This window comes from Gekko japonicus, unplaced genomic scaffold (assembly GCF_001447785.1).
Source record: "Gekko japonicus isolate JY-2015 unplaced genomic scaffold, Gekko_japonicus_V1.1 scaffold309, whole genome shotgun sequence".
Classification (NCBI taxonomy): domain Eukaryota; kingdom Metazoa; phylum Chordata; class Lepidosauria; order Squamata; family Gekkonidae; genus Gekko; species Gekko japonicus.
In genome coordinates this window covers 137,595-157,522 of record NW_015166430.1, presented here as the reverse complement: position 1 = coordinate 157,522, position 19,928 = coordinate 137,595, and the positions used below count along the sequence as shown (strand labels likewise).

General features: G+C 48.2%; 1 protein-coding gene across 2 annotated transcripts in view; it reads left to right on the top strand.

Moving 5' to 3' along the window:
* The first annotated feature begins 5,868 nt into the window (after window positions 1-5,868).
* The window catches only part of FMO3 (flavin containing monooxygenase 3), a 26,997-nt gene continuing 12,937 nt past the window's right edge, over window positions 5,869-19,928 (top strand). Inside the window, exons 1-4 of one of the 2 annotated variants that reach the window (XM_015411825.1) lie at window positions 5,869-6,066; window positions 8,773-8,913; window positions 14,956-15,144; window positions 18,976-19,138. In XM_015411825.1, coding sequence (XP_015267311.1) covers window positions 6,061-6,066; window positions 8,773-8,913; window positions 14,956-15,144; window positions 18,976-19,138 — 499 coding nt within the window. In that variant the 5' untranslated portion in view covers window positions 5,869-6,060. Of the gene's footprint in view, window positions 6,067-7,590; window positions 7,703-8,772; window positions 8,914-14,955; window positions 15,145-18,975; window positions 19,139-19,928 lie in introns of those variants that run through there. The other variant, XM_015411826.1, reaches the window with a different exon arrangement.

Genomic DNA, 19,928 nt, shown 5'->3' with positions numbered 1-19,928 from the left:
AGCAAACTAATTTATGCAGTAGCCTAATCGCTTGCTCACAACTTTAATGCCAGTAGCTCACAAAGTAGAATTTTTGTTCACTAGACTCCACAGCTTAGAGGGAGCATTGGTTGTGACCACTGCGTTCTCCTCCAGTCTTCCCCCAAAACATGCTTGTTCTTCTGAGGCAACTTAGGGTTGCCAACTCTGGGTTGGAAAACTAACAACCAGACGAGTATAAATAATAAGAAACTATTATATACCTACCTTATAAATTAAAAAGATGACTCAAAACTGGAATATACTAATTTGGGGGTGCAACGTGTGGAGGGACCTCAGCTGGTAGGGTTTGCCAGCTCTGGGTTGAGGAACACCTGGAGATTTTGGGGGTGCTATGAGCATGTACCAGAAGATCATGGGACGAACCCTGGAGCCCCCCGCCCCCGCTGGTAGCCAAGTAGCACCTGGCAACCTTAACCACAGCAGGGGATAATGGCCATGTGATAGATAATTGGTTAGCAAAAGTCTGGGATCAACTTATCATGGAGAAGATGACAGAAAACATAAGATGATTGTAACCCACAGCACTCCAAATTCCAAATGAAATGGCTACCATTCATAGAATACACAATGGCATCTGATATGCAAACAAATAATCCAATATATCTTAAGGTAATATACACAAAATTAACCACAAATTAAGGCAAGGTGATCTCTGACTGTGATACATCAAAAACAACATGATAGTATATTGTCATAAAACAAAGGGTAAAAATAGGTTTAATTGCTAATAGCTTTTTAATTTATATAACCAGATAAAGAGCATATAGAATAGTATGCAATAAATGAAGAATCTGGCATTGATGACCCTAACGCGGTAATAAGAAAAAATACTAATTTATTTGTACAATTTAAGATATATATTGGCATTTATTCTGATATTAGTTTGAGAAACTCTGTAAAATGACATGATATCTATGTACTTATGTATTTTAATAAAAACATCAATTTAAAAAAAGTATGTGTCAGCTACGCTGCCATGGGGGTTCTGGAGCCCCCCGCCCCCGCTGGTAGCCAAGTAGCACCTGGCAACCTTAACCACAGCAGGGGATAATGGCCATAGAGCCCACCCTCCAAAGCTGCCATTTTCTCCAGGGGAACTGATTCTGGTCATCTGGAGATCAATTGTAGTAGCGGGAGATCTCCAGGTGTCACCTGGAGGTTGGCAACCCTTTCTGGGACCCTGCTGTCTGGAGATCAGTTGTGATGTCTTGAGTTCTCCAGGCCCTACCTGGAGGTTGGCAGCCCCAGGGAATGGAGATACAGCCACCAGCAGATCGGGACATTCAACCTGCAGAGCCAAGCACAGTTGGGAGCCCCTCAGGCACAACTTGGCTTGGCCCCAACAACCACAACAATGGCCATTGGTTTGCCAGTGCTCAGGGCTGGGCTGGGTGCTTCCTAGGATTGCCAGGCTCCAGGTGGTGGCACGACAACTGATCTACTCCAGGGGACAGAGATCCGTTCACCTGGAGAGAATGGCCACCTTGGAAGGTGGACTCTGCGGCGTCATGCCCCACTGAAGTCCCTCCCCCTCCCCCAAACCCTGAACTCCTCAGGCTCCACCCCCCAAGTCTCGAGGCATTTCCCAACTCAGAGCTGCCAACCCTAGTGCTTCCTTGGCACTGCCAGCACAGCAGGGGCTGCTTGGCTTTGTTTGTTCCTGACTGCCAGTGGCCCTCCAGGGACTTTCCTAGTGACCAGTCCTCCCCCTGGATCTCATGCCAAGGGAGAGTCTCAGTGAACATATACCATCGACTGGATGTTTGTGTGCCTCTCTCCTCCCCACTTTATGGAACTCAAGTGAAGGGGCAACTTAACTGGCCACCTGTGAACCAGATGTCTGTCCTAATAGGGTGGAACTGTGGCCCAGTAGGTCATGCAGTGCTTCTGCCTGAATGAACCATTGCCAGTTGTGGCTCAACTTAAAAACACAACAACAGAAACCACATCAGAGCCAGTGACTTGCCTGACTCATCCAGTATTGCGGGCCCATAGCCAGGGTTTTTCGATTTTGGGGGTGCTTTAAATAAGTTGGGGGCGACCCCACAAAGACACCCCCACAAATCTCCAAGGGAGCACCACAAATAAAATAAAAAATAGGAAGTTGTGGGGGCCTGGGGGCTGGATGGGAAGGCAGGGGGCCCTGGCAGTAAGTCGAGGGGCCAGGCCCCAAGATGCCCCACTGTAGCTGTGGGCCTGACCCTAACCCCAATAACCCTAACCCTAACCCTAAACCTAATAACCCTAACCCTAAACAGAATAATCCTAACGCTAACAGAAATAACCCTAGCCTTAACCATAACCCAGTCCTAACCATAAACATAAACCTAACACAAACCCTAATAACCCTAACCCTAACCGTAATAACCATAACTGTAATACACTGACCCTTACCATAATAACCCTAACCTTAAATCTAACTCTAACCCATATATCTCTAACACTAACCCTAATAACCTTCACCCTAATAACCCTATACCTAACCCAAACCCCTAAACCTAACCCTAATAACCCTAGAAACCCTAAACCTAACCCTTACCATAAACCTATTGCAACCCCTAACCCTAACTGCTAACACTAACCCCTAAACCCTAACTTCTAACCTGAACCCCAACCCCAACCCTAACCGTAATCCATAACCCTAACCCCTAAACCATAACCCTTAACCATAACTCTAACACTGGTAACCCTAATAAGACTAACACTAACCCTAAAAACCCTAACACTAACACTAATACTCACAGTTACCCTAACCCTAATAACCCTAATCCTAACCCTTAACCCTAAACCTATCCCTAGTAACCCTAATAACCCTAACACTTACCCTAGCCCTAACCCTTACCCCCAACCCTAACCATAGCCATAATAACTCAAGAACCCTAACCCTATTAACCCTAACCATAAAACTAATCCTAACCCTAACCCTAATAACCCTAACACTAATCCTAACCCTAGTAACCCTAACACTAGCCATAACCCAGCCCAAACCCTAACACTAATTCTAACCCTAACCCTAATAACCCTTAACCTAACCCTAATCATAACTCCTAACACTAACCCTATCCCTAACCCTAATAACCCTAACGCTAACCCTAATGCTAAGAACCCTAACCCTAACCACTAATTTTAACCCTAATTCTAATGTTAAAAAAAAAATTGACTTGAAAGCACTGAAGCTTTACACAGTACTTCTGATCCTCCACATTTCCCAGTTAAGAGGGAAATGCTGTCCAAACAAATTACAAAAACGATCTGACTCCAGTGGTAACAAGAGGAAGAAATTTTACTTGCAAAACCAGCAGCACATCTAACATGACAGATTCATGTAAGTACATTTAACCTATTGTGAACAGATTAACTTCAAAAAAGTTAACTTGCTACAACACAGAAGGCAACAAGGGCCAAACAAGAGGAAGATGGAGCCAACTGCCAAGTGTACCCGAGGGAACGAATTCTCTTAGCCCAGATCCTCTGGCACGCAGAGTTACAATATCCAACATCCAGAGCTAAGTTTAGAAACTTCTTATGGAGACTGTTCATACTCTGCAGGAGAAAAAAAGGGAGCTAGAGAACTCCAAAAGCCATTAACATTTTGAGAGTCCAACACAATTAAAAGCGTGCCAGTCCATGTGCTTAGTTACTCTCGATGTATTCTGCTTGTATGCTCAGTGTTAAAATCAGAACATTGAGAACATGGGGCAGCACATGATCGGATAGCAGGTGAAGCAAAGCAAGGAAATGCAGAGACAGTTGCGATGTGTGCAGGTTGAGGAGATACTGATGAGAAATGAGAAAAGCAACACAGGGGACGCAGACAGCGTATTCCAGGAACAATGGAGCCTTTCTGAGAGAAGCCGTGTCCACAAGTTACAATGAAGGCATGTACAATCCGTGTACAACTTGCCCATGGTGCCACATCCTGCCCCAAGAGCTAACACCACCTCTGCTCACCATTCAGCAGCAGCTACATAAGGTGGGCAGGTCACTCCCAAGCTAAGGTTATGGGAGTAAAGCATAGTGATGCCAGCCTCCAGGAGGGACCTGGGGATCCCCTGGAATAACAGCTCATCTCCAGACTATAGAGATCAGCCCCCCTGGAGAGAATGGAGGCTTTGGAGGGTGGGCTCTCTACGGCATTGTGCACCCCACTGAGGTCCCCCTGTCCTCCCCCGGCTCCATCCCGGTATCTCCAAGGGTTTCCCAACTGTCCCTCCACCCTGTGCCCAGGAGGGACTTGGCAACCCTAGTCAAGTGTGGCCTGCTAGCCTGCCCATCCTGCACACCATGAAGTTCTCAACCTCCCCACTGAAGAATGATGGTTGCCAACCTCCAGGTGGTGTCTGAAGTTCTCCTGTTCTTACAACTGATCCCCGGACAGCAGAGATCAGTTCCCCTGGAGAAACTGACTGCTTTGGAAGGTGGAGTGTATGGCATTAGACTCCACTGAAGTGTTGGATATTGTAACTGCATGCAAGAGGATCTGGGAGGGAGAGGGTTAAGAGAATTCTCTGCTGGGGGGGTACACTTGGCAGCCCCACCCTCTCAGCAGTTAAATATGGAGCCTCTTGCCTGCCTTCTGTATTCATCCTGTATGGGACCTCTCTTCTTCTCTCTCTTATCTGGGCTTAGCAGTTAAATGTGGAGCCTCTTGCCTGCCTTCTGTTTTCATCCTGTATGGGACCTCTCTCCTTCTCTCTCTTATCTGGGCTTGGAGCTGTAGCAAGTTAATCTTTTTGAAGTTAATCTGTTCACAATAAATTTAAGGTACCTTGATGAATATGCCATGTAAGATGTACTGCTATTTTTGTAAGCAAAAATTTCTTTCTCTCATTACCACTGGAGTCAGGTCATCTTTGTAATTTGTTTGAACAGCATTTTTTCCCTTAACAGGGAAATGTGGAGGATTGGGGATACTGCAAGAATGGCTGCTTTGGAAGGTGGAGTGTATGGCATTATAAAGCACACTGAAGTCCCTCCCCTCCCCAAACCCCACTCTCTTCAGGTTCTACTCCCCCAAATCTCCAGATATTTCCCAACCCAGAGACAGCAACCCTACACATGTCCTCCCCCCCACCCCAGTTCTAACAGTATTTCCTTTATTTTTGAAGGGCTGCTAGAAAAAAACCCAAACGTTCACCAAAAGTACAAAAGGACTTACTCTTTTCCCTTTCATCACCCTTTCCAAACTGTGGGCCCCTGATGGAGAAATCTCTCTCATTAATGTCTGAAAACTATCTGAACTTTTACCATGAAGCGGAGGCCAAGACATGCCAACAGTACAGCCAAGATAAATACCTTATCTGTTTGTACCAAGCTCAGCAAACTTGCTCAAAGAAGAGCCAGATCTTGACTGAGGTTAGAAAGAGGGCGGCCGGAGAGAGAGGGAGAGACTGCAAAGAGCACAATCAAAATTATGCCCTGGTAGCTGCCCCATCTCCGGGCATGCTGATGTGTCCTGCTTGCGATCTGTATGTTTCCATGCCAGGTCATCTACCAGGGTTTCCCCGTCCTTCAACTGAGCACCTGTGCCCGATGTTCAAAAGGTTCTGCACAAAGTTTGCACATATTTGGACTGAAATGATATTATGGTCTTTCAGCAGAAGAAGTCAAATTGTGTCTTAACCACATGTAGCTGTTGCTCAGAATCAGTTGTGCACTGGTGTGTGGCTTCTATAGGGTTGCCAGCTCTGGGTTGGGAAATACCTGGAACTTTGGGGGATGAAACATGGGGAGGGCAGAGTTTAGGGAGGGGAGGGGCCTCACCATGGTACAAGGCCACAGAGTCCACCCTCCAAAGCAGCCATTTCCTCCAGGGGAGCTGAACTCTGTCATCTGGAAATCGATTATAATAGTGTGAGGTATTTAGTCCTGACCCCGTGGCACCCGGGGGCTCCACGTGGTCCTGCTAAACCTCAGAGCTTTGCTCCAGCGGACAATGGACTAAGCGGATCGTAGCCTGCACCAATCCGAGAACTAGGCTCCCGGCCAAGAGCCCGTGGAACTGTCAGCTATGCTGCCATGAAGGTGGGGAGAGTTACTCATAACCTTGCATTCCTTTTCATGCGCTTAATTGCTTCGCAGCTGTGACGCTTATCTTTGAAGTTGTACTGGAGAGAATGTGGTGTCTATCTTTCGTGGGAGTTTCTTTCGTTCCCAGCCTCCGTTCCCAGCTTCGCAACCGTTAGAGAGTCTGACAATATCCCGCGCATGGGACTGGGCCTAATTGGCCATAGCTGGGGGGGGGGTGCATACGAATGCCCTATATCCTATTATGTGCATAGGTATCCTGCCATTCTTAACAGTGTTCGTGTTATTGCATCTATGGCTTATTAATAAAGTGAAACCTTCCTAGAAGCGTGTACTTTGTTGATTCAGCTGTGGGTTCTGACAGGAACTCTCGGCCACTGTAAATAGCCTATAATGGTGTGTGGGGGGGTGTTTGTGGGGTGTGGTTTTTCACAGAATATAAGACGGCCTGCGAACCGGCTAGAGTTGTCTTGTTCTGCACTAATAAAAGTATGAGAGCTGGAATCACTCGTCAGTCTCAGTACTTTTCAGAGGAGAAAAAAAAGAAGAGTTGGCTTTTATACCCAAAGGAGTCTCACAGTCTTAGAATCGCCTCTCCCCACAACAGGCGTCTTGTGAGGCAGGTGGGGCTGAGGGAGCTCTGAGAGAACTGTGACTGGCCCAAGGTAGGAGAAGAAGAATTGGTTTTTATACCCCACTTTTCTCTCCCTTAAGGAATCTCAAAGCAGTTTACAACAACCTTCCCTTCCCCTCCCCACAACAGGCACCCTGTGAGGTAGGTGGGGCTGAGAGAGCTCTTTCGAGAACTGCCCTTGAGAGAACAGCTCTGAGAGAACTTGTGACTGACCCAAGGTCACCCAGCTGGCTGCATGTCGAGGAGGAGTGGGGAATCCAACCCGGCTCTCCCAGATTAGAGTCCACTGCTCTTAACTACTACACCACGCTGTCTTCATGTGTGGTAAGGGGCAGCTGACGCTTTGCATGGTGTGGAGATAAATAACATTTCATTAAACCTTAATTTCATTAAGCCTTAATTTCATTAAGCCTTAATTTCATTAAGAGTGGGGGGCTAGGGTCTCCACTGCTAATCTGGGAAGTTGCTGGGTGGCTTTGGGGCTGTCACAAACTCTCAGCCTGGCCTCCCTTACAGGATTGTTGTTGTGAGAGAACGGAGGAGGGGAGAAACGTTTACTCTATGCCGCTTTGAGTGCCAGCTGGGGAGGAAAGCAGGAGATATAAGCACGTGAATGAGTGAATAAACAAATGGGGGGGGAATGAATGAGAAGCTCCATTCTAGATGAGAGAAGCACAACGGAGCCTTCAGTCTGTATCTTGCTGAGCAAACTCAGTGGCTTCCTAGCAGTCTGACAGCTGAAGAGAGAACAGAAGGACACAGGGTGGGGTGGGGCTCAGGGGAGCCAAGCGATGGATTATGAAATCCCCCCACCCCACCCCACCCCTGGCAGATCTTGAGGGAGGAGGCCTGCTGGAAGGGAGACTCCTCCTACATTTCCAAGCTGCCCTCCAATGTCAGGGATAAAGCGCGCCAGAGATTCCCCCTCCTGTCGATCCCACTGCCTGCCAGAGGACTCACCGGCGGCGTGGGAGAAGAGGAGCCCCAGATAAGCGAAAGGTAAGAGGGGACCGGAAAGGGCCTGGCCAATGCAAGCGGCACTGTTTGGAGTGGTGACCCCATGCAAGGAGGCAAAGAAAGAACTCTTCCCTAAAGTTTTGACCTGTGTTAGGTCCCTTCCCGTAACTGCCTGTAATGACAGAGAAGGAGGAGTAGAAGCAGGTCTGGCGTCCCTTTAATAGAGGCTGAATGTGTGGAAACGGAAAGTGGGGACTCTTTCATGACACGGAGGTCAGTAACATCCCCAGCTAGCTGAACCTCCCGTTGAGTCTCTGTTCGACGGACAGGGCATTTTCTTTCCTTCAGCCAGTTGGTGACCACAGAGGAGCGATCCCGTTCCTGTCAGTGCCTTTGTTTCCAAAACCATTTCGCGCCAGGGGTCCACACTGGCTTTGGGTCCTCCTGAGTAGTGCTGGGCTAACATGAGTCCTCGGAAGGCTGTAGAACCTGAACCCTTAATGCACTGATACTCTACGGAGGATTTCCCCATTGGGAGGCTACAGCCACCCTTTAAATGCCATGGCAGGGGCAGAATTAAGAGGCCGTGTAGTTAGGGAGCAATCCTAAACAGATCTGTTCAGTAGCAAGTTCCATTTGATTGAGTGAGGCTTCCCCCTCCCCCCGGGGGAAAGTGTTTTTAGAATTTCAGACTTCAGAAACAGGGCAGGAGATAGGAGAATGGCGTTCTGAATGTCTGTTATAGCCAGTGTTCCCTCTAAGCTGAGTTAATATGAGCTAGCTCACAGGATTTTAACCTCCGGCTCACACATTTTTGTCTTAGCTCAGGAAGAATGGCTCTAGAGCAAACTGATTTATACAGAAGCCAAATTGCTCGCTCACAACTTTAATGCTTGTAGCTCACAAAGTAGATTTTTGGCTCACAAGACGCCACAGCTTAGAGGGAACATTGGTTACAGCGTGTGCGGTCTGTGTTTGCACGTCTGAAGAGAGAAGTGAGCCTATGGGATGGCTCTGAACTGGGTTTGGCTCCTGGAAATTGTTCACTGCAGAGGCCCAAGGTTTGCTGGCCCCGGCTCTGAGTGGTCTTCCGTGCAATCCCCCTGCCTCAGGAGACCATCATGGTGCGAAAAGTGGCCATTATCGGCGCTGGGGTGAGCGGCCTGGCATCCATCAAGGCCTGCCTGGAAGAAGGACTGGAGCCCACCTGCTTCGAGAGGAGCAATGGCATCGGGGGACTCTGGCACTTCACAGTGAGTGTGGAATTCTGGGGCAGGTATCCACCCTGTCCATTGGCTGCATCATAATTGACTGCTGATATGTAACCTGTATCTCCCAGTGACTTGAACATACGATCCCACCTATTCCACTGGTCGAATCTACAGTTCCCAAGCCTGGCAATCAAAGGAGGGTGGGGATATAGAGGGGTATCTGTTGGCAATGGTGTGATGTCATTTCTGGGGGAACCATAGAGTTTCTGATCATTCCTAGAGCGGCACGATGTCACTTCGGTGTTTTCTCCAGAATTGATATCATACTACAGCTCCAACAAGCATTTTTCAAACTTTTCTCCTGCCGCTGCTTAGAAATGGGAACTAGGGGTAGATAATCCCATGCCCCCACTGGAAGACAAGTGATTGTAATGGAATCTGAGCTTCTCTCATTTGGTAATGAGTCTCACCACTCTGTTAGTGCATACTGGAAGACATAGACAGCTGTGGTTGTGACAGTGTGAGTCTTCTAGACTGCAGTGATCAGTATGTATTCCAAGGCTGCGGTCACACGGAGCATTAGCCACGCTACAGAGACGGATGATAGGTGGATTTTCCGGGTGCAATCACACCGCAACATCTGGGAAGTGTAGAGCTCCCGTGGCGAACCCGAGGCTTCCCACCGAAGCTGCGGAGTTAAAAACTAGTACCTCCGAGGTACATGCGCACAAAGAGGCCCCCTCCCACTGCAGCCAGGCTTGCCGCCTCTGGAGGGTCACTATGGCCACTGTCGCGCAGGCAGTTAGAGCGGCTGTGATGAGGGGCCCCACCTCCCCCTCCATTGGCTATGCCTCGGAGCTCTGTTGGGGTCCGGAAGCGTCTGCCGCCCTCTCCGGTAAGCCCACCACCCGCCTTCCGATGTGCAGATACGATTGCTCAGTCATGCGCATGCGCAAACTTCGTTTTTTTAAAAAAAATCCATCCCGTTTGCCACGGAAGCGGCGCCTAGCGATTGCTGGTGTGATTGTGCCGCGCCACTTCTTTGCTGCGCTTCAGGATCATCATGTGATCGGCACCTCCCCCCTAACCACGGGACTTCAACGGGATGTGTGATCGGGCGGCCACACATTATTTTCCTCCGGGGCAAATAGCCATGCTTCCCCCCCCCCTTATTTTCCGGCCCGTGTGACCGGGGCCAAAATCATCCTATTAAAACTGTTCAGTCTAATTCTAAGCTCAGACAATGAGTCTGTTCTCTAGATTCATGTAGAATTATCATCTATGACAAGCAGGACCTTCTCTGTTGTAGCCCCAGAGCTATGGAATTCTTTATGTATTTAAGCTGCTTCAGAGGACAGGGAAGAAATATTACTACATATTAGTAGAATACAAACTATACCAACTGGTAATGTAGTTTGTGCTTTGTTACTGATTCTGTGTATACAAGCTACAAACTATTGTACTTGTAGTTAATACTACTAGTAGTCTGCCTAGCATTTAGTAGTAGTTGCAGTGCTGTGAGAATGTCTAGTATTATGGGTGGAAGCAGCAGTAGTTTGTGGTTTGCAGCTGACACCCTGGAAGGTTTTTTAAATTCATGAGTTTAAAGCAAAGGTTAAGAAAGAAAAGAAAAAACCATTGCTACGTGGCTTGTTGTAACAGTTCCTGGAGAGGCCATGAAAAGCGAAATCTCTTTCCTAGTTTAAAAAAAAAGTGCAATTGCCAAACATAACATTTCCCCCCTCTTTTCTCTTTTCATTGCCTGTGAATAGGCTCCTGTCTTTTGTTCTGTACTGGTTATACAACCTTTTAAGCAATTTGCAGAATATGAACCCGAGGGCAAATGGTTCAGATGGCGCAAAAATGTTGCATGATTGGGCAAGAAGCTACCTTAAGCTTAGCTTCCAGATTTGGTGGTCATTTTTCACATCTTATGGTACAATCCCTTGCAGAATTACTCTATTGATTTTGCTGGGCTTTGGTCTGTATAGGGTTGCCGTGTCAGTGTAAGGTTTCCCAAATGTTTTGGAATTTGAGCCCCCTCTATTTTTTTTGCTTGGTGGAGCCACAAACACCTGTTCCACAGGTGAGCACAGAGAGAGATCCTCTTATGGAACTGTGAGCATCTAGCCGGCAGCTGTATGTCAGCATCTGTGCACCTGGACACTAATCCAGCACTGGCACAAGAATATGGCACCTCTGACCTTCTTCCTAAAAAAACAAGCACAGAGAATCATTGTCATGATTAGAACAAAGCAGCAGACCCTTCTGTGGCCACTTCTTCCCAAATCGTGGCAGGATTAGGCATGGCTGCGAATTTTGAAGATGAAGACACAAATTGATGCAGAGGGAAATAGAATCTTTAATAGTTATATAACCCCTACGCATTTCGCGTGCAGCTTCGTCAGGGGAGAAACTAATGAAATGATTAAAAAATAGAACGTATTTGATACATAATTTTAAAAACTGATAAAACAGGACATTTTCACAGAGCAAATACAGAGTGCAATTCATAGTAAGTTGTTATTAAGAAAACCAGAGCAACATTAACATATACTACATACTGCATATTTATAAAAGAATTCACAAATTAGATAGTTTGTTAATTGGGACCTTTAAAAAAATCACACTGGCCTTTCAGGTTGTTTTTAGTTCAGTTCCCACACATACACTAGCAAAGGGCGATTGTGCATCTAGCATTCGCTCCACATTTTCTCAACTGGGAGGGGAAAGTGCAGCTCAAAACCACATCCATATACCCTTACTGACTGCAACGCCCTTACTGACTGCAAAGTCACCCCTGAACAGCCATAAAATGGCCATAACTCTGTGCAGACAATACCATAAAATCTCAGAGGTCGTTTCATAGAAAAAGAGGTGCACGAGCTCATTTGCATAACCCACACCCCCTTGCATATGCCCCCTTGCATATGCCACACCCCCTTGCAAAGGGCAGGCCTGCAAGCATGCCTGGGTTCCCTGCCGGATCTTCTCCAGGTGGGCCGCGGCTGTGGGGCACCCGGAGAAGATCGGGCAGGGAAACCAGGCATGTTTAGAATGCCTTTCTTTCCTTCCCCACTCCCCTGAGTTTCTCCGCAAAAGCGAGGAGGCTCAGGGAAAAGAGGGGGGCATGTCTGCCAGCCTCCCCTTCCCTTCCCCAGCCAGCCCACCGCGGGAGGAGGGCAGAGAGGCAGACATGCCTGCGTTCCCTGCTCGATCTTCTCCAGGTGATCAGGCAGGGAACCCAGGCATGTTTAGAAGGGAAAGAAAGGCATTTAAATCCCCCTAGTCGGTGGGGGGCTCTGTAGGCCTTCACTGGTCCATCCACCTGCGCAGGCGAGCTGGGAATGGCGGCAGGGGGGGCACCCCGGGCTCCTTACTGCCGGAGCACCGCTCCACCACGCTCTGGCAGGAAACGACCCCTGCCGATGATCAAAGGGAGTGACAGCAGCATGCGACGCAGAGGGGAATTTCTGTTCCAACGTGTGTTTGCTAAAACAGCAGAGGGAAAAGCCAATGCAGAATCAGCCAAAGTGAGCGGTCCAGACCTGTCCTGCCCCTTATCTATATCAGCATTGCCAGGGACTAAGAAAAGTGCTGTGGCATGGGATTGCTCAGAGCTGCTGATTCAGCTCTCTAAACCTTTCTGAAATCAGCCCAGAAATCATGCCAGCCTACAACGGGAGACCTGCCCCTCGGGTGAACTGGCCCGTGCTGTTGTGCAAATGTCCAATGTGCAGTGCCCGGGCAAAATTAAACAGAGCTGCAGCTTTGCCTACGGAGAGACGAAAGATTTGTTTGTCAGGTCAGCAAGGAGTGGAGGGATTTCATCCAGTACCTGATAGGGTTGCCAGGTCGGGGTTGGGAAATGCCTGGGGATTTTGGGGGTGGAGCCTGAGGAGAGTGAGGTTTGGGGGGGGAGGGAACTCAGTGGGGTGTGATGCCATAGAATCCAGGTGAAGTGATCTCTCTCATGTGGAGAGCAGTTCTAATCCCAGGAGATCCAGCCACCACCTGAAAGTTGGCAACCCTAGTGCCTGAGCTGTAGCCTCCGATGTTTAAAAAACACAACTTTTCTACATGCCACTGAATACTGTGCACCAGTCTGAGAAGAAGCAGACATTCCCACTGCAATTGTCACAACATAATGTGAGCACGTGCCCCCTGCTGTATGCTACACAATTGGTACTGTCTGCTCAGACTGGCTCTCCAGAGTCTCAGAGAGCCAGCTTGGTGTCGTGGTTCAGTGCGCGGACTCTAATCTGGGAGAACCGGGTTTGATTCCCCACTCCTCCACTTACACCTGGCTGAATGACCTTGGGCAAGCCTTAGTTCTGTCAGAGCTGTTCTTGAAAAAGAGCGGTCTCTGCCAGAGCTCTCTCGGCCCCACCCGCCTCACAGGGTGTCTGTTGTGGGGAGGGGAAGGGAAAGGAGATTGTAAGCTATAAATCCAATCTCCTCCTCCTCCTCCTCCTCCTCTTCTTCTTCTTCTTCTTCTTCTTCTTCTTCTTCTTCTTCTTCTTCTTCTTCTTCTTCTTCTTCTTCTTCTTCTGGTGGAAGTCTTTCACTTCACCTCATTACCTGGTCCTTTTAACTGGAGGTGCCAGAGATTGAACCTGGGACCTCCTGCATAGAAACCAGAGGCCCTGCCACTGAGCTATGGCTCCTGAAGCACAATATGGTTGCCATGTGTGATGACGCTTGGTCCCCTGACTCCTCTTCTGTCTTTGTCTCTTCCCCAGAGTAGATACAAATCCCCACATGACCCAATTTTTCCAGGGTTCTGATCTGGAAGTGCCGGTTGAGGGAAGTTGGAGGGAGGCAGAAAATATCAGCCCTCCTTTTGCACTTGGGCAGTCTTCTCATTAAGCCTGAAATTGCTTCTAGCTCCCTTTGTGGCTGGCTATTAGTAGCTGAGATCTGTTTCCTCTTTAGGGTCTCATGTTAGGAGAGGGGTTATGGCTCAGTGGCAGAGCATCCGCTTTGTGTACGTAAGGTTCTATCCCCAGCATCTTCAGTTAAAAGGGTCAAAAAACAGATGGTATGGAAAATGTCTACCTGAGACCCTGGAGAGTGGTGGCCAGTCAGAATAGGCACTAGGCAGTCTAGATTTTCATGGGTTTACTGTATCAGTAAGTTTAATCTGTGTGAGAGACCACTCACCCTGGTGTGGAGTTGTCTCTTGAGGACAGCAGCATAAGTTGTGGGTGCATCACAGACAGAATTGTGATATCCTGGGTTTCCTCAGTGCTTCTTGGCAGAATCCATTTGCATATTTATCTGCCCAACTTTGTGTGCTGCAGAACCGATTAATGGAAGACTAGAGGCTCTGTCTCGTCCTCATTTTCCTCACTCGTGTTTCCCTCTTCCTTTTTTTCCTTTTCTGCAAGTGTTGTGCTCCCTCTAGTGGTCTATTCGATATCACATCGGTGTGCATCCGGCACATACAGTGATGTAATATCAAATTGACCACTAGAGGAAGCACAACATTTGCAGAAAAGAAAAGAGAAACCTGACGCAGTAGGGACACACAAGCAAGGGAAATGAGAATGTGGAAGAGCCCCCAAGTTATGAATATGGCATGTGCAAATAAGCCTCCTCACCAGCAAAACAGTTGAGGCTAGTCAGTTTCTCTCAGCTCAGGGTGTTTCCCTGTTGATTCCCAATTCCTTCTGTTGTGTGGCTTGTCTCACTGATCCAAGTCATCTGCTTTCTGTTTCTCTGTTGGTATGATGAAGTCAAGCAGTTAATCAGTGCAGGGGAAGGAGAGTCGTATGTGAAGGACCTGGCCAAAGGCAGAACAAGGGGGGCATGATTTTATGTTGGTTGACAGCAACTTTTACCCAAAGCCAGGGAACCAAAGAGAATGCAGTGAATACTGGAAATTCTATAGACCAGTCAGCTTCTGGAAAAGGGGGTACCACTGTCCTATCTCCTGAGGATCAAGATAACCTTATAAGGAGACCTTAGAGCAGCAGTCTGTCCTGTTTCATTCGGGGAACGCTGAACCCAGATTTCAAGTTAACTGTGTTGGGATTTCCAACCTCGGTAGCAAAGAATTCCTTGTTCTGTCTTCTCCTCCAGGATTCTGCCATGGATGGCAGAGCCAGCATTTATGCCTCAGTGTGCACCAATTCATGCAAAGAAATGATGTGTTTCCCAGACTTCCCTTTCCCAGAGGATTTTCCAAACTACTTGCATAACACCAAGCTTCAGGAGTACATCCAGATGTTTGCCGAGCACTTTGATCTTCTGAAATACATCAAGTTTAAGGTAAGACATTAAAACCAACAGGTGGGACTTTGGGTTCCATGCTGGTCATATATGCATGACAATCACATGTGAACGATTTCCAAGGTGCTTCCAGCAGACAGAGGTTTTTGCAATGTTTTATTTATTTGTTTATTTATTTTATTCCATTTTTATCCCGCCCTCCCCGCGAACAGGCTCAGGGCGGCTTACATTCATTGGTACAAAGTACCATAAATCCACATAGAACACATAAAAACAGTTAAAACATTTTAAACAGTCAAATAATCAGAGTGTTAACAGTAGTAGCCATTCTTCATTGATAAGATGGCATATTATATGATGTAACACACACAATTTCCAGCTCAGTAAACTTCTAGCATCACACAATGGCATAACTGATCTCCAAACCAGGACCAACCTGCTACCACAGATGTTGGTGGTAGTGGTGGGTGGCTCCTAATTGAAAGGCTGGTGCAAGAGCTCCATCTTGCAGGCCCTGCGGAACTGTAAAAGATCCCACAGGGCCATGCCTCGGATTGGGCCAGAGCACGCCGGTACGTCACTCCGGGAGAGAGGCACTGGGGGGCGGGGAGGTCACATGGCAAAGCTCTGCCCCCTTCTTCCGGCCACCCTCTGCTTCCAGCCTCATTCTGTTCCAGAACGAGGAAGAAGCAAGAGGTAAGTCGGCTTCCTCCCCCCGTCTCTGCCTGGCCGAGGCTGTTCTCGGTGGCAGCTGCAATGCCCACGGGGGAGGGGGGAGGGGCGAAACGTTCTCCTGCCTCCCTGAGCCCCGGGGTGGTGGCCTTGGACTCATAGGGGCAAATTCAACCTCTCGCGAGAGGTCATTCTCACCCAGCTGTCCTTAGGGGCTCTTTTAAAAGTTATGACTGCTGCTGCCACCGCTTTTGGCGGCAGCTGCAACTAGCGCAGTGGGGGGGTCTGCTGAGCTGCCCTCCCTGCCTTTTTCAGGCTCCGTGCCGGAGTGCTGGGCCTGAAAAATGGCCTGCAGAGCCACCCCCGCCCTCCCCTCCTTTTTCAGGCTCCGCGCTAGAATGCCGGGCCTGAAAAAGGGCCAGCCGAATGTCAATTTTGGCCCCATTATATCCTATGGGCCATCGAAGTCAATGGCGAAAACATAGGGTATATTCTGAAGGCTGGAGGGGAGGGGGTTTGAGGGAGAGTCTCCAAACTTGCAGGGTAGCTGCTGGAGCCTCTCCCCAAGATACCAACCAAGTTTGAATAACATAGGACCGGAGGTCCAATTCTACGAGCCCCCAAACAGGTTGCCCCTATCCCCTCTTCTGCATTCTTGGTGCTTGGGGGGCAAGAGTGGGAGGGCTCCTGGAGTTTTGGCCCTGCTGGTGGACCTCCTGAGGGCACCTGGGTTTTGTCCAGTGTTTCCTCTAAGTGCAAGCTAGCTAACAGTTTTTTAGCCTCCGGCTCATACATTTTTGTCTTAATTCAGGAAAGATGCCTCCAGAGCAACCTAATTTATGCAGTAGCCAAATTGCTCACCCATAGCTTTAATGCCAGTTGCTCACAAAGGAGCATCCCGGGAGAGGCCTCTGGCCCCATATCTATGAAAGCAGCCCACCTATAGAGCACAACAAGGAAAGGAATGAAGGAACCTACTCCTCTAATATTTGTATGAATATAATTAGTATATATTGATTATAAACATCTGTTCTCTTCTCCCCAGTAGGGACCCCAGTAGCTTATTTTTGTTATATTTATTATTAATTTACTTAATTCATTTATACCCTACTTTTCTCCTCAATGGGGGCCCAAAGTAGCTTACATCATTCTCCTTCCCCCATTTTTTTCTCACAGAAATCCTGTGAGATAGGTTAGGCTGAGAGAGTGTAACAGGCCCAAGGTCACCCAGCAAGCTTCTATGGCCTGAGTGGGGATTTGAACCTGGGTATTCCAGATTTTAAGTTCTCCTGCGGTCTGACCAGTAATCTATTCAGAACTATCAGATCTGCTGTGCTCTTCTAATCTTTCTGTTGTAGCATCTAGCCTAGAAATGCTGCACAAAAGTTGATCCTACTTAAACTGTTACACAGCCAGCTATTTCATAGCTTCTACATATCTGGGTACTAAATGTTTGATTTGTTGCTACTGACATTGATATCGGGAAAGCAGATCTGCAGTTGTCTTAGGCCAGAGGCTCAGAGCTAGATTTTATTTAAAGGAGGCTTCTGGCTTTTACTGCAAAGAACAGTCCCTTGTCTCTTCCCCCCTCTCTCTCTGTCTATCTGTGAACATTGATAACCCTGCTTTTCTTCCAAATGGGGACCCCTCCAGAAGGCTTATGTCAGGGGTCTGGCCTTCTGACACACTTCCGGTGATGTCAGGGGGTGTGGCCTCATGACACACTTCCAGTGATGTCAGGGGGTGTGGCCTTCTGACACACTTCCGGTGATATCAGGGTGTGTGGCATATGCTAATGAGTTATGCTAATGAGCTCCTGCAGCTCTTTTTCTACAAAAAGACCCCTGCACAGGGCCCTGATCTCTTCAGGAAGCTCATTCCACCAGTGTGGAGCCGCCACTGAAAAAGCCCTGGCCCTGGGGACAGCGAGCCTGGGGATGGTCAATCGATGTTGTGACCCCGACCGTAGTGCTCTCTGGGGTATATATGGGGAAAGGTGGTCCCTCAGGTACATCAGACTCTGGCCATATAGGGCTTTAAAGGTAAGTACCAGCACCTTGAAGCGAACTCGTTATGCTATTGGCAGCCAGTGCAGTGCCTTCAGCATAGGCCGGATGTGCTCCCATCTAAGAAGACCCATCAACAGCAGGGCCGTGGCATTCTGCACTAGCTGCAGCTTCCTGATTTGCAACAAGGGCAGCCCCATGTAGACAGCATTACAGTAGTCTAATCTCGAGGTGACCATCGCATAGATCACAATACCTAGACTGCACCAGATGAGTGAAAAATGTTAGCGTCCATAACCCTGTTCAGTCATTACAGTTTTGGCCCGCCAAGCTGGGCTGTTTGGAGGGTTGACAGCTCCAGGTTGGGAAATACCTGGAGATTTCGTGGGTGGAGCCTCAGGGGCAGGGTTTGGGGAGGGGAGGACTTTGGTGGGGCATAATGCCATAGAGTCCGCCCTCCAAAGCAGCCATTTTCTCCGGATGACCTGATGTCTGTTACCTGGAGATCCACTGTAAGGAGATCTCCAGCCACCACCTGGAGGCTGGCATCCCTACTAGGGCTGCCTAGTGGCTGGGCTGCCCCTGTTTGAGCCTCAGTGCAATCCTAAAGAAAGTTAGACCCTTCAATGGGCCTGGGGGCCACTGTGGTATAGTGATTAGAATGCAGAACTAGGATCTGGGAGCTCCGGGTTCGAATCCCTGGTCTGGCGTGGAAGTTTGCTCGGTGGCCTTGGGTCACATCACACCTTGTGAGGATAAAATGTAAGAGTAAGAAGAAGAGATTGGATTTATACCCCACCTTTCAGTACCCGAAGGAGTCTCAGAGCGGCTTACAGTCTCCTTTCCCTCCCCCTCCCCACAACAGACACCCTGTGAGGTAGGTGGGGCTGAGAGAGCTCTTTCAAGGACTGCTCCTGAGAGAACAGCTCTGAGAGACCTTGTGACTGACCCAAGGTCACACCAGCAGCTGCATGTGGAGGAGTGGGGAATCAAACCTGCTTCTCCCAGATTAGAGTCCGTGCTCTTAACCACTACACCAAAATGGAGGAAGGGAGAATGATGTAAGCAACTTTGTGTCCCCTTGGGGAGAAAGGCCTGATATAAATAAATAAACTAAATCAAACAATAAATTGAAGGATGTGACTCTTGCTTGAACTACAGTAAAATCATGCTGATTTACATTCCCTCAAAGACTCTTGTGATCCACGTGAGAAAACGTCTTGATTTTCCAATCACTGGCCAATGGGAAGTGGAAACCGAAACGGAAGGCCAGGTGGAATTGGACGTGTTTGACGCTGTCATGGTTTGCTCCGGCCATCACGTCTATCCAAATATCCCAGCTAATAATTACCCTGGTAAGTGATCGTACCATTTTCAAACAAAACGAATTAATGTCAACCTTAACTTGAGTATCCAGTTCATAAATTTTTCGTAGGAGTGGTTCAAAAGACTTTTGTGCCTTTTGATTACCTTTTGCCGAAGGATGGGATTAAAGCTTGGTTTTACGTTCCCTTTTTTGGTGAGGGGGTGTTTACATTGCCAGAACCTGGTAGTTTAATTCCGGTCTGCTTTTGCCATCTATGGAGCTGCGGTGGCTCAAGTGGTTAAGACGCTGAACTGCAGGCTGTGGAAGGTCAGTAGTTCAATTACATTGCCAGTAGAGCAAGGGAAAATTCCGGTTTACCTTTGCCATCTAATTTTCACCACTGCAATGAATTTCCAGGCTCCGTTTTCATGCCCTTAAGGGGTGATTCCTCCCTGCTTTCTCAGTGGCTGTTGTGATCATGTGTCCTTGGGAGAGGGGTCTTGGGGCAGTGTTATTCAAGTACAAGGCGATTTCCAAGCGAAAACAAGCAACTTTTCATTTTGCAGTTGTTGGGCTAGCAGGGCCTGGTTAGTTAGCAGCTACCCATTCCAGCAGCCTTTAGCATTGGGTCTGGCAGCTAAGAACACAGCTATTTTGTTTGTTTATTTGATTTGTACCCTGCAAGATGGCAAGAATAGACAGAAGAACTATACAAGAAAGACCTCGATGTCCTTGACAACCACGACAGTATAATCACTGACCTCGAGCCAGACATCCTGGAATGTGAAGTTAAATGGGCCTTAGAAAGCATTAGTAACAACAAAGCTAGTGGAGGTGAT